Source organism: Pseudocercospora fijiensis (genome assembly GCF_000340215.1).
Source record: "Pseudocercospora fijiensis CIRAD86 unplaced genomic scaffold MYCFIscaffold_1, whole genome shotgun sequence".
NCBI classification, from domain to species: Eukaryota; Fungi; Ascomycota; class Dothideomycetes; order Mycosphaerellales; family Mycosphaerellaceae; genus Pseudocercospora; species Pseudocercospora fijiensis.
The window spans coordinates 6,109,597-6,122,338 of record NW_006921532.1 but is presented as its reverse complement, the minus strand read 5'-3'; the positions used below and the strand labels follow the sequence as shown (position 1 = coordinate 6,122,338).

General features: G+C 50.2%; 5 protein-coding genes across 5 annotated transcripts; 2 read left to right on the top strand and 3 right to left on the bottom strand.

Moving 5' to 3' along the window:
• Positions 1-129: 129 nt before the first annotated feature.
• MYCFIDRAFT_85048 (uncharacterized protein) lies at positions 130-1,191 on the top strand (the record flags this gene model as incomplete). Its single annotated transcript, XM_007922406.1, has 5 exons — positions 130-283; positions 337-356; positions 506-532; positions 619-966; positions 1,153-1,191. The coding sequence occupies 5 exons, from the start codon at positions 130-132 to the stop codon at positions 1,189-1,191; spliced, it is 588 nt and encodes a 195-aa protein (XP_007920597.1).
• A 751-nt stretch (positions 1,192-1,942) lies between these two features.
• On the bottom strand, positions 1,943-3,117 carry MYCFIDRAFT_46199 (uncharacterized protein; the record flags this gene model as incomplete). Its single annotated transcript, XM_007921796.1, has 2 exons — positions 1,943-2,987; positions 3,041-3,117. The coding sequence occupies 2 exons, from the start codon at positions 3,115-3,117 to the stop codon at positions 1,943-1,945; spliced, it is 1,122 nt and encodes a 373-aa protein (XP_007919987.1).
• A 3,133-nt stretch (positions 3,118-6,250) lies between these two features.
• MYCFIDRAFT_61082 (uncharacterized protein) lies at positions 6,251-7,392 on the bottom strand. Its single transcript, XM_007922038.1, has 2 exons — positions 6,664-7,392; positions 6,251-6,611 (listed from the first exon to the last, which is right to left on the bottom strand). Exons 1-2 carry the CDS (start codon positions 7,183-7,185, stop codon positions 6,258-6,260), a joined length of 876 nt encoding a protein of 291 aa, XP_007920229.1. The 5' UTR covers positions 7,186-7,392; the 3' UTR covers positions 6,251-6,257.
• A 1,015-nt stretch (positions 7,393-8,407) lies between these two features.
• On the top strand, positions 8,408-9,309 carry MYCFIDRAFT_170186 (uncharacterized protein; the record flags this gene model as incomplete). Its single annotated transcript, XM_007923382.1, has 4 exons — positions 8,408-8,446; positions 8,473-8,665; positions 8,694-9,232; positions 9,268-9,309. The coding sequence occupies 4 exons, from the start codon at positions 8,408-8,410 to the stop codon at positions 9,307-9,309; spliced, it is 813 nt and encodes a 270-aa protein (XP_007921573.1).
• A 38-nt stretch (positions 9,310-9,347) lies between these two features.
• MYCFIDRAFT_170185 (uncharacterized protein) lies at positions 9,348-12,013 on the bottom strand (the record flags this gene model as incomplete). Its single annotated transcript, XM_007923381.1, has 12 exons — positions 9,348-9,449; positions 9,481-9,605; positions 9,665-9,702; positions 9,726-9,738; positions 9,766-9,825; positions 9,852-10,372; positions 10,398-11,149; positions 11,180-11,286; positions 11,312-11,681; positions 11,735-11,786; positions 11,812-11,868; positions 11,895-12,013. 12 exons carry the CDS (start codon positions 12,011-12,013, stop codon positions 9,348-9,350), a joined length of 2,316 nt encoding a protein of 771 aa, XP_007921572.1.
• Positions 12,014-12,742: the final 729 nt, after the last annotated feature.

The window sequence follows — 12,742 nt, the reverse complement described above, 5'->3', positions numbered from 1 at the left end:
CTAGTGATCGTGCACAATGTGAGATGGAACAAGACAGTATCAAGTACTGCCCGCCTTCAACTACTTAGGCGCTTACCCTTCGCCAACGACTCCCCATCTGAAGAGGCGGCCATTTCGGCTGCTGTCACAATGGCAGCGACGGAGGCAACTAGCAACCAAGATGACAGCAAGCAGCTGGTTATCATCGTGGTTTCCGTCATACTCATGGTCATCTCGTTCGTTGGAACAAGCTTAAGGCTATACGCACGTCTGGCGATCATTGGAAAAGTATTCGCAGAGGACAGTAAGTAGATCTCTACTGGATTATGTATCTGAGCATTGCTGATCGATAAACAGTCCTCGTTGCTATTGGAACAGTAAGCTGCCCCCGATCGATGGCGCGCTCAATGCAAGCTCACACTACTCCAGTTTACTGCTTTTGGACTTTCCTCAACTTTCGTCACAGGTATGGATGGAAATTCCTCTACGACAAGACCAGCGACAAGAAATGCTAATGAAATCATAGCTGCTTACATTGGTCTCGGAAAGCATAGTGAGTCCAGAAACACATGCCAAGATAAACAGAATCTAACGACTAAAGGCAACAATATTCAACCAGAAGATACTCAACTCCTCCAGACACTCGGATTCGTGATCTTGGTCCTTTACGTGGCCACGGCAATCTTGACCAAGATCTCCTTCCTCACTCTATACCTGCGTTTGGACCAAAGAACACCGATGCGATTTGCGGTCTACTTCTTAATGGGCTGCGTCGCAACTGTGAAGATCATCTTCATGGTGGTACAACCCTTTACCTGCACACATCCGACACTTTTCTGGTCTCGTCAAGGAGCACTCCAAGGCCAATGCTGGAGCCCGCAAGACGTGCAATACCTCTACAACGTCACAGGTATCCTGACGATCGTCGTCGCCGCCGCAATCATCTCAACACCACTACCCATGCTTCACGGTCTGGAACTACCGAATGTAAGAAAGACCCTCACAAAATCCTGCTTCGAAGCTCTATGATAACTGACGATCGCAAAAGCGTCAAAGATATGCCGTGTGCGCCTTATTCGCTCTTGGCTTTTTACCAATCATCGGCAAGTAGTGATCGATGATCGAACTCTAAAAGATTTTTTTTTTGCGAACTATATACTGACTCTCGTGTAGCCGGATGTTTCAGATGTTACTATCTCTGGGATCTCATGAAATCTGCCGATATAAATTACGATGCTGCTGAAGCAAGTATATGGTGTCAGGTTGAGCTACATATGGGTAAGCAAAAGCAAAGAGAGCACCGCTTTCTGACTCCTTGATATTTACTTATTTTCTTCCTCAAGTCATACTTTGCAGCTCGGCTTCGACGTTCAAGGTCCTTATGAAAGGTTGCTTTCCATCTCGCTCTCGCGCGGATGATAGTTCAGTGGATCCGTTTCCGGAGCTTCAAACCCAGTCGCCGGCGCCTTGGACGATTAGTGATGAGGAGAAGGTGGCAGTCTCGCCTACGTTGACTGAAGTTACGAAAGATCGATCTTGGTCGTGTTCTACTACTGCAGACCAACCAACTATCGACGAGCACGGCCGTGTTGCCTATACGAAACCTCCTCGGGTGGTGCTGCACAGAGCTAGTGGTGACAAAGCTTCAACACCTGCGAGAGTACTGTTGCGGTTTCCGAGTATCGAAGATAGATTGGGGAGTGGGCATGGGTACGATGGATGGCCGCAAGAGGAAGTGATCGCTCCTTCGAAGAGGAGGGTAGACGGGCAGTCTTGGGATTATATATGACAGCATCTTGGGAGGCAGCACTACTTTGGACGACAGAATGGGAGCTCAGGACTAGTGCGTGGACTATATGATAAAAGCATCAGCATGTAGAGCCGAGTAATGAGTGATGAGAATTTGCGGACCAAGATTTCGATGGAATCTGATCGAAGCGCATCTGACTGAGTTGTCTGTAATTCAAGGATACTCGCCCCAGGTAAACGCCTGGCCACCTTTTCCCTTGGACTCCATGGCATCCTCAAAGTCTCTGAAGAACATCCACTTGACCTTCTGACCAATGCCTTGACTAAGCCAGCTGTTGAGCGATTTTGGATAGAAGTCAAATTGTGGAGGATCAACGACGGCATCGTCATGCGCCATCAGCATCAGGATATTCTCATGTGCATCGAACTCTCCTAGACCATCTATCGTCCAGTCGGCAATTTTCTTGTCGTGGGCGAAGGATGCTGTCACATAGTAGTATGGCTTGTCTGCCCTTTGATGAGGGTGCATGTCCAGCAACATATGACCGGGGCATATTGTATGGTTGCGTCTCAAAGGAGAAGGGTTAAGCTCTTTAGGGAGCGGCGAGTACTCTGTCGGTCTGAATTCTCCTCCATGATGAGAAGCGTCGCCACCCATGAAGACGAATGAGTCTGGACTCGAGGACACTCGCGCAAGGCCGCAAATATGCCCGACTGAGTGGCCTGGCGTGTCGAGAAGGTAAAAGCTGCCATCGCCGAAGTAGTCGAAGGCGTTGAAACGGCCAATCTTTAAGCCGTTGCCTTCTTTTTCGAAGCTGATCTCCCGAGTGTTACGCCCCTCAAAATCGGTGTCCAGAAGGGTAGCATCCTGTCGGGTAGGATATGCAGGAAGATGAGCCTCCTTGAAGCCGGGACCAACCACCAGTTCCGTCGAAAAAGGAAACGTTGCTGGATTTCCCACATGGTCCCAATGATGATGCGACCATACAATGGCCCCAATGGCCCCACCATCGACATCAACGCCATTCTCCTTTAAGATCGTGGCTACGTCTTTTTCGACCTTGATCTCCCACTTTAGACGCACCCACTTTTCGTAGGAAGGATATTTCTCCCAGTCTGTGCGCACAGCTAGGTCGAAGAGAATTGGTTTCGAAGATGGATGCTCGATCAGGAATGAGAACGAGGGCCCTATCAGCTTATCATGACCTTCGTAATCTGGCTGCAAGAAAGGCGACATTGGGATTTCGAATCGAGATGTGCTTGATCCTTTATCAGAGAGCGACTTCGTTCCTTTTATTCTTCTTGCGCTTACCTATCTATGCATGATACTTTCACTGTCGACTTCGAAGCTGGTATGTTCAGCTCAGGCGGCGGCTTTGGTGCCACCATGAATGTGTCTGCCATTGTGAGGTTTTATGAGTCGGGAGCGCTCAAAAACATGATGGATGGTCGTTGTGGATGTGTGATAAAGAGATCCGACGTCTGAAGTGGTAAAACGGGTTCCGACATCGAAGCAGCTGATGACGGCAGAGCGAGCTTCGTGCTTCCTGTCCCCACTTGCCCTGCAAGCGAAGAGGAAGATGGTGAGCTGGTTCAGTTCTCTGACATATCAATCACGATAGCCGATCTCTCTCAAAACTTCGATATTCAGCGGCAAGAGACGCTTAAAGAGCGAAGGCCCCGGCATGAAAATTGCTGATTGAAAGTTGTTGAAAGTTCCTTTCGAGGTCGGGGAACTTTTCTGGCCCTTCTGGAGCGCCACGATGCCATTTTCGGACCATTTAGAGATGATATTGCGCCTATCATATCGTGCACACGATATCGAGATTCAGTGAGTGTCGAGGCCAGAGCTGATGAGGTGGATGAAGGCTGCCATCAAAGTGGCCTCTTGGCAATGGCACGTGCACGCCAAGACAGCACTAGAATAATCGCTCGGAGATTGAACTTTTCTCTCCCGATTGCTTCTCGTTCTCTCACAATTTCACAAACACCAAACATATGTACATTCTGCCGCAACCGCCCTAAGCACTCACTGCGCTTGAGTCCCTCACCTATCTAACGAGCTCTGGTCACCATGACCCGAGAAATTGCCATCATTGGAAGCCAGCTTCAGGCAGAAGCTCCCTGTATGCGTACGAGGACCGAGCCTTTGGCCAGGCTTTCGATCTATCAGCCTGTCTGCGCCCTAGACCTCTGAGCGTATATATGTGTGAGGAGAGGCTTAACACTTACACGGTTCACCTCACTTGACATGGAACACTCGAGTTTCGCGAGGCCTTCATTTTGCTAAGAGTGGCATTTGGTCACCTCTCACTACATCAGAATTGCCGCAGCTTTGCACTGAATCAACAGCAGAGAGATGACTTGTAGCTTTTCACAAAGTTCGAGGGCAGTCGCCGCTCATGCCCAGTACTCGATCTAGCATGACCCGACTTTCTCGTAAGCACTTACTATTTCAATGAGCTATAGAAGCTTCTTGCCTGTACTACGCGAAGGGCATGGGCTTTGACTTCACTTGCGCCGAGTACGTCTACCTTACTCACTTCGATCGCTTTAGCGTTCAGCTATTTACCACTATCCAGGCCTTCGAAATTGTTAGCTTCGACTCTTACAACCCATAGAAGCCCTTTAGCACATGTCATCGCCTTGACAACAGCAGCACAAGATGCAGCTGTAACTGTCCGCTTGCACTTGACGAGCTCACGGTATCCGTCCCAGGCGCAGAACAAACCAATGATGGCAAATAAGCCGGAGCACTTCCTAATTCCGTGGAATGGGCTTGACTGAGATTCATCTGACAAAAATGTGATATCATGGTATTGTGACTCCCCAAAACGTTCTTTGCGCCTGCCTATCGTACAGTGGGAAATGTAAAGTACGGCTGATTTGGCGCTTTAGACCTATCCGTAAATCTCAGCCCAGTCCTCACCCACAGTCATTAATTCTAGCGTCTCATCCAGAATAAACCTGCTCAATAGTGCCATCTCGCCGCAAATATCCATGACCTCGCCCAGGTCTGCCGTTGATGCAAGCGACATCCTATGCGCCGCAAGAACTCCTCGCAAGCTGCACTGAATGATCAGCCTGACATCAATGCTATCGCCGGTGTAAGAGAGCTTGATCATTCGCCAGGATCTTTGAGTTCGTTTCCATATCCGCAATAGCGCACTCTCTGCAGGCACCCAGTTCTGGAAGGAACAAACCACCAATTTGAAACGAAGCAAGACACGCCCGACTGGCATCCCCCACCCGTGAAACTCGAATGGCGAGAAGATGTGATGTATCGGTTGGAAGCCCACGGCGAGGAAGGGATTGATGTGTAACTGATGGCGAAGCACGAAGCTGGGATCTTTGATGATGGCGCTGTGCGGCTGGACGAAAAGCAAGCGCTGAAAGTAAGCGACGCAGGTGATGACGTTCTTGACGACGCGATTGATGCCTTGAAGGCGGAAGAGTGTGAGGATCGTGGTTGTGATGTTGGTCCCGAAGAAGTGGTCGGATATCATGAACGCTCTGAGAATGTTTTCCACGAGCTCTGGGATGTTGAAGAGCCGGTGGGCTGCTGTAGGTATGGTCGCCATGGCTGCTGGAGTTAGTGCCATGATGTATGCGGAAGATGGTTCGAAAGGCTATGCGCGAACTGGAAGAATGACACCATCTCGTCGCGTCACAAGAAAGTCACAAGTTTTGATGAGCATGTGCTAGTCGCTTCTGACGTGTGAGATGTACGCCGGCGTTCGCGTCGTAAATTTGTGCAAATGCAGAAAGTCGAAGTGCGGAGCGTTGGTTTATAAGTGAGGTGAGCGGACTCGGTGTACACGAACTTCCAAGTGGAGCATCACACGGAAGCGCTCGAAGCCGAAGTCTGCGAGGCCGTTCACAGATATAATACGTACGACGCTAGCGGTATGACGCAACGCTGAACGTGCAGGCATTGCAGTAAAACGGAAGTGAAGTCTGCCAGGTACACTCAAAATGATTCTCTTGACAAGTTATCTACTCACTTTCATGCCATACTCAGCGGCAATTGAAGCAGAGTGGATACAGAATATAGTACTAAGGCACACGGAGAGGCGTAGGTGAAGTGGAGCCGCAAAGGTGAGCTACGACGAAATGGTTAAATATCACCTCACAGACGCCTAGCGCTTCAGAAGCGGGCCAGGAACCTAAAGAATGTAGTCGTTATACAAGCAGCACAGCACATGTGATGAGCTCGAGCGGAAGCATGGGTGAGATTCCATAGGTGAGCTAAGAGCAAAGGGTAAGGCTTCACTTCACAGGCAAAGCCCGCTTGCAAAGTCGTCCCGTATCTCGAAGAGAGTGGCTATTATGCAAACAGCACTGCGTCACTGATGAGCTCGAGTCGATGTATATGAGCAAAATCGTATGGGTCCACTTGCGAAGACAGCTCGAGCATCTACCCAGTGGTCGTCTAGAGCTGGAGCGAGGGAATGGCTTCAGGCAAATGATTATCGTGAGAGGAGAAATGTCGACGGCTCGAGGTGAAGGAGAGGAAGAGTAGAAATAAATCACTGCATATACTTCTTCTCAGTCAGCTCATCAATGAAATCCATCATCATTTTCCCGGCAAAGTAACCAGCTCTAGGCGTGCCCACTGAATTACGAGTGTATTCAGCTTCTTCTTCGCTGAGCTTGCTCGTTTCGAGACCTCGACCAGAGGCTGCGGCATCTGCTAGCAATTGAACGTAGCAGACTTTGTCGAGGGCGTAAAACCAATTTACTGCTTCCTCGATTGTCTGACCCACTGTCAGTATTCCGTGGTTGCGAAGTAGAGCTGCCTTCTTGTCGCCGAGAGCTTCTGCAATGTCGCGACCTTCGTCTTCGGCCAGAACGAGCCCCTTGCCTTCGAACACGACGTGGTCCTGAGCGACAGTTAGTTCGAGCTCTTGAGGAGGACTGGACGCCAATACTCACATTCCAAAATAGGCATGCTTCCATTGTGATGTAATCAAGCTTCCTGCCTTGGGCGCACCAGGCACGGCCATGGACTGAATGGGTATGCGCTGCACATTGGACGTCCGGTCTGGCCGCATGAATTGCCCCATGAATCAGGAACGCAGATCTGTTCAAAAGCTTGACACGACCATGGTCCAGGATGTTGCCTTCGTGATCGACTCGAAGGAGATCACTTTTGTTGATCAAGTTGAAGTCGACTCCAAAAGGGTTAACCCAGAAGGTTTCCGGCTCAATGGGATCTCTGACTGTAATGTGTCCAGCGGGACCTTCATTGAGCCCATAGTGACCAAGCAATCGGTATGCGCAGGCAAGTCGGCCCTTGATGTATTCCCGCTCCTCATACTTGTTCTTGAACTCGAGCTTCGCCGGTCCGGTAAAGCCGGGGTCGACTGCAGCACCCGCTGTCTTCTTGAAAGCCGGCTGCTTCTTGACGTGGCCATTGGAGGCGGGCGCCTGGTCTTGAGTAGATACTGGAGCCATGATGAGTGTCGACGATTGTTGATCGGGAGTGTTCTGACGATAAGGGAACAACGAGGAGTATGGAGGTATATGTAAGTGAGCAGTATCCTGGTCAAGTTTACCATTCAGCTTGGTGGTCAGAGCTAATGGGGATGAGCAGCTGTAGTTTGCTCATTGGTTCAGAAGTTGTCCTGCAGATATCCCTCCCTACGTTTGGAGACGGTTCTGCACATCCACTTTGGTTGAGTCTTGAGATGCCGTCTTTAGCTCCTTTGACCACGCCACAAGCCGAGATAATGCGAGAGGATAAGGTTGTAAGAGCGTAAGCGTGAGCAGTGAGCTGTAGTTTACCGACCCCGCTCGTCCTTGCTTCAAGAGCTTGAAAGAAGTGCCGAGCATCACGAGTCTGTCTCCACCAAGCAGAGACTAGGTTGCGTGTACGTTCGCTCTGCGTGTTGTCGCGTTTGCCACAAGGCTACCAGACGGCGTCGTCCGATGGGAACAGGCTGCGAAGGTCGGAAAACCGCCACCAGCCTGAGTATACGCCGCAAGCAGGAAGAAGCCTATTGGATAAGGGCGTGCAGCTTGATCATCAGCCTGGTCTCCATTGCTGAGAGGCTGTTCGCATAGGGCGCGAGATGGTCCGTCCACCTGCGATGCCGATTGATCTAGTCCACTTGATGATCGAAAGAAGGGTAGAAGGCCAGCTTGTTTCGCGTAGAAAGAATTCGGAGCAGAGACGAGGTGTTCTTCCTTGCGTGCTCCATTCGCAACCCCTGTCTCACTTATGTCAGCGGCCAAACTCTATTCCGAAGAGCATACCACGTTGCCAATCTGAGCGAGCTCTCTCCTTCTCTCCAGTTCATCCACTTCGTCGAAGGCAGCGGCGACCGTCCACCTTGAGCATCGATCTGCGAGCCCATACTCGAGCATGGCTGAGTTCTACCAGCCTGGAAAAGCACCATCCTCCGGCTGAGTCCATCTGGCTTCCCGAAAATCGCGCAATCGACGCTCATGCTCCGCTTTGGTCTTGCGTGCTGCCTTGTCTGCCTCGATCTTACGGGGCGGAAGAAGTCACCATAAAGAGCCTGAGAAGGAGGTAGCTCCACTAAACATTCGCACTGCAAATTGCAAGCTAACGGGCCAAGAATCAACATGTGATCTACGGATACCCGAAGGAAGGAGCCAGAGAAGAAGAAAAGGGCCCAAAAACTAGGCCGGCAGCAAATCGAGACCGATGGAAATGTTCAAGCGGCCCATAATCGGATCGCCACTCTCGAGAGTGAGAATCAGAATCTTCGCACTAAGGTATACGGTCTCGAGAAGGACTGCGATGCGCGAAAATCACAAATTCGTGCCTTTGGGGAGAGAATGACGGCGCTAGAAAAGATCATTTCTGAGCAGCACGATGTCCGAGCCTTGCGTAACAAAGTCCAGGCGCAAGATCAGAAGACTCGCGCTTTGGATAGCAGCGTCAAGTCTTTGCAAGAAAGAAGCACTTGTTGATGGGCAAGGCGCGGCTCTTGCAGCAGTTGGGTCAGAATCTGCAGACCTCACAGTCCAGATGCAGCATGTTCAAGATCATCTAGCACAACCTCCTCCTACAACCATCGCCGACGCCGAGGCCACGAATATGCGCATTACGGACGCACAGAACTCCATCCGCGCAGTCACCCGCAGACAGCATTCAATAGAGGAGGAACAACGCTACTTCGTCACTTTTGACGAAATGGAAGATCACATCACCGCCAACACCGACACCATCAATACATCCATAACAGACATGCGGGATGAAGTCGGCACTTTGCGCCGCACACAGCGTTCGATTGTCGAGGATCAGCGCCGCTTTGTCACTTCTGATGAAATGGAATCTCGTATCACCACCGAGATGCATAGCACCAATGCCCACGTAACGAACGTGCAGAACGAAGTCAGCACATTGCGCCACAAACATCAATCTATGGCGGCCGAACATCAGCGCCATTTTGTCACTTCTGATCAATTAGAAACTTCCATTTCGGGCCTTCATAATGAGATATATGACCACCTCGACTCTACGCGGCGCTGGGTTTCGGACTACTCCCAGCAACGCACAAGATAAAGATTTCTTTCCGAATTGCCTTGTCGTTGACTATGCTCACCTAGACCAGAAGCCTAAGATTAACCCGAAGCTTTTGAGACTGCTAATCAATCACATTAATAGTACATACAGATATGGTCATGCCCGTGATGAAGATATCTTTATAACTCATGGCCGCTTTTGGAGCGGAGAGGAGGATACTTATCTAACGGTTGTGGTCACTTGCTAGTGAAGACAGATTGTCGCGAGATGATTGCCCCATCATGGGGAGGTTTTTGAGGTTTGCAGACCTCGTGGACGTGATGTCTGCGGAGATGTAGGTAGGACACGTAGACAGCGTACGTTATAAGTCTTGATTGAGCTGATGTTGAATGAAGACAAGGACATCAGGAGAGATTAGGGGAATTGGGAGAGAGCGACGTGCAGTACAATGATTCCATCTCTCTGATACATGGTATCTCCTGTTTCACACACCGCACACTCTGCTACATCGCCTCTGATTTCAATGCCTTTAGTCTCACAGTAATTCGTGCTCTCATCTGCATCAAACCCCATCAACACGTCTCCCATCAGCGCCATTACTACACACAACCGTCATGACCTTCACGACAACAGCCGCGCTCATCCTTACAACCACCCCGAAAGCAGCCATGCAAGACTCCAACAAAAACCTTCTCAGCAAAATCCTGAGCATCCTTAATTCCATTATGCGTATCACTAACGACCGATTGTGAGGTGCAAGAAAGTCTTTTACCGGGGAAATTCCAACGAAGACATCCCCACAAATCCTGATAGCATCGCCAAGACACGATGTTTGTCCGATAGCATTGCAGCCTATCCAAGAGTGCTGGCAAAGTGGCCGGACGCTTTTCAGGCGGCCATAATTGCCCATTGGCTAGCTCTTCTAGTAGCCATGATGCCAGATTTCTCGTCGAGATGCATTGCAGACCACGATGACGACCGGGTGGTGAGGCTCCGTACGTTTGGATGGTGTGGCGTAAGACGGTCTCACCGATCTGATCAAGCATGTCGCCGAGCTTTCGAATTGCCGTGTCCTTGCTTCTCTCGTAGTGGTCTGCCGTGGTTAGTTTTTTTTTTTGCGCGCGTAGCTTATACGGAGCGAGGGCACTCACCAAGAAATTTCATCAACCACTCATCCTGGGCGTCAGCGAACGCTTGATCCAGAGACCAGCCTCTACGACCAAGATTGTTCGAGAGGTAGGCGAAGCGGACATGGTCGTCAAGGAGATCGATAGCTTTAAGGACTTGTACAAATTCATAGTCAACACTCGCACTCGCACCTGCATCGAGCAGTCCCAAAAGTCTTTTGATCTGAACATCGATCCATTCGCCCGCTCGAGATCTTGCGGCATCTTGACACATATATTTTGCTGCGAGTACGGCGAATTTCTCGAGCTCGGATATGTGCGTTTCCCAGCCGCCATAGCACCATCCGCTGCGGATCATGCCCACATTGTGCAAAACGCCATTGAGCAAGCGCATTCCATGAGCATCATCTTCGGGCAGCTTGATCTGGACGGGATCTTTCCGGCTAGGGTCTCGCAGCTGCTGTCCTTCTGAAAAGTTGGGGCCGAACATGGCGGCGAAGACGGGCGAGTTGGCGCTGAGCACTGCTGAGGAGGCGCGTAGCTTTTCATTTTCTGCGCCGACGATGAGGATGATGTCGAATATTTCCTCCTCTTTTGTAGCCGAGTCGGCGCTTGTCGCTACTGACGACATCTTTGTTGGTGGATTTAGATGGCGAAGGCAGAGGCGGAAGCCATGTCCAAGACGCGCGCACAAGTGGTGCTGATGCTGCCGAGCCGTTGAGAACAAGCATATGGAACCGATTGCATGTATCTGTCGACAGTCTGATGTCACCAACTCGAGTCCAGCAGCACCTTCCTACATCCAGGGCAGGTGCACATAGCGAACTTCATTTCCGCGTCTGACCAGAGCCAGGTTGGAGTACTCCAGGCACTTCTGCCGGCGCTCGTGTCGAATGGCCAATTTCAGCTCGGCCAGAATCTTCAAGCTCGACCCTGCTACGATTCATCGCGTCTTGACGCTTGAAAGCGTAGGAAGGCTGATCTACCTGCGGCTCATGTGGATAGTTTTGACCAGTACTTCCAAGTTCCGCGGGACCACTCGAATGCAAGGCATCAGAAGCAGGATCTTCTGTCACGGCGTGGTGCACCTCGAGTGAGGCATGCGAATCTTTAGAGCGCTCGATCCTGCCCTCTGCAATGTTCGCCCGTTTGCGCCGCCTTCGCTTCAAGCAGAAAACAACCAGGGCGGCGATCAAGACTATAGTGACTATAGGCACGACCACAGCAATGGCGATCTTGGCGTTTCTAGAGAGTCTGTTCTCCTTCTGGACTCCAATAGGTAGTATCGAATCGTTGTAGAGCAAAACAGCAGGAGTGGTGTAGGCCGCCTGAGTGTAGGAAGTTCTCGTCGGACGGTAGAGGTACGATATAGTCCGGTCACTCTCAGGTATGCAATAGCTCCCACTTTGCGTGGTAGAGAGGCTAGATAAGCACTGGACGAAGCCCCCTAATGTCCACGAGCTGAGACAAACAGTCAGCATCTGCTCGGTTTCGAGAGGAACAGCAGCGTACTTACTTTGGACAGCATATAGTCTGTGCACCTGTTCGCTGGAGGCCGAGAACTCCTTGCTCGCCTCCCCAGCCCGCGAGCCTTGAAGGCGCCGGAGTAGTCAGAGTAGTTGCTCCATGCCAACCTACCTCCCATCAGGCTTGTGGGCATGAAGAATCAAACTGCGACCGAGTGCACGTGATAGATAGATTAGTAATTAGGGCTAGCTTCCGAACCTTCCGACCAGCCAATTACAAACACACCTAATAATTCTTCGCCTATAAGCCTGAGAACAAGCCGTGCTAAACTAGCCTGCGACGTACTACTTTTTCGCGACTACGCAAATATAATAATCTAAATAGCGGAGATTGTAGCCCTACTAATTGCGCTTTATTCTACCTACTAAATAAGTCTATACGACGTTAGCGCGTTAAGTTTTCGCTATTCTACTAAGCCGACTCGACTATAGCTATCCGGATTGCTAGGCGGCTAGCTATACTACTAGAAACACCTTAATATATAATATACCGTATCGCCTAGCTAATACTTAGAGGTCCTTCTCCTAACGCTAGTAATTATTATTTAAATAGGCGAAAATTCCGTCCGACGCCTACTAACCGCTCTATAGCCTTCGAGGGCAATTAATAACCTTCCTATAGCCGACTCGATACTTCGAGGTCCTTCGTAGACTATTTCTAAACACCTTTTATATATAGTATAAGTCTATCCGAGGTATAGTTATTAAGTTGCTACTATATAGCAGACGCGACTCTAAAGCTAAGGTTAAAATACCTAAAAGTCGCTACTAGTACTACTACTATAGCTAGGAGACCGCTACTACTACCGCTACTACTATAGCTAAGAGACCGCTGCTAGCACCGCTGCTACTATAGCTACTAC

Coding starts and splice junctions, on each gene's coding strand:
- MYCFIDRAFT_61082 (XM_007922038.1), bottom strand. CDS start 7,185: ATGGCTCCAGTATCTACTCAAGACCAGGCGCCCGCCTCCAATGGCCAC. Junction 6,612..6,663: donor AAGCATGCCTATTTTGGAAT/GTGAGTATTGGC, acceptor ACTGTCGCTCAG/GACCACGTCGTGTTCGAAGG.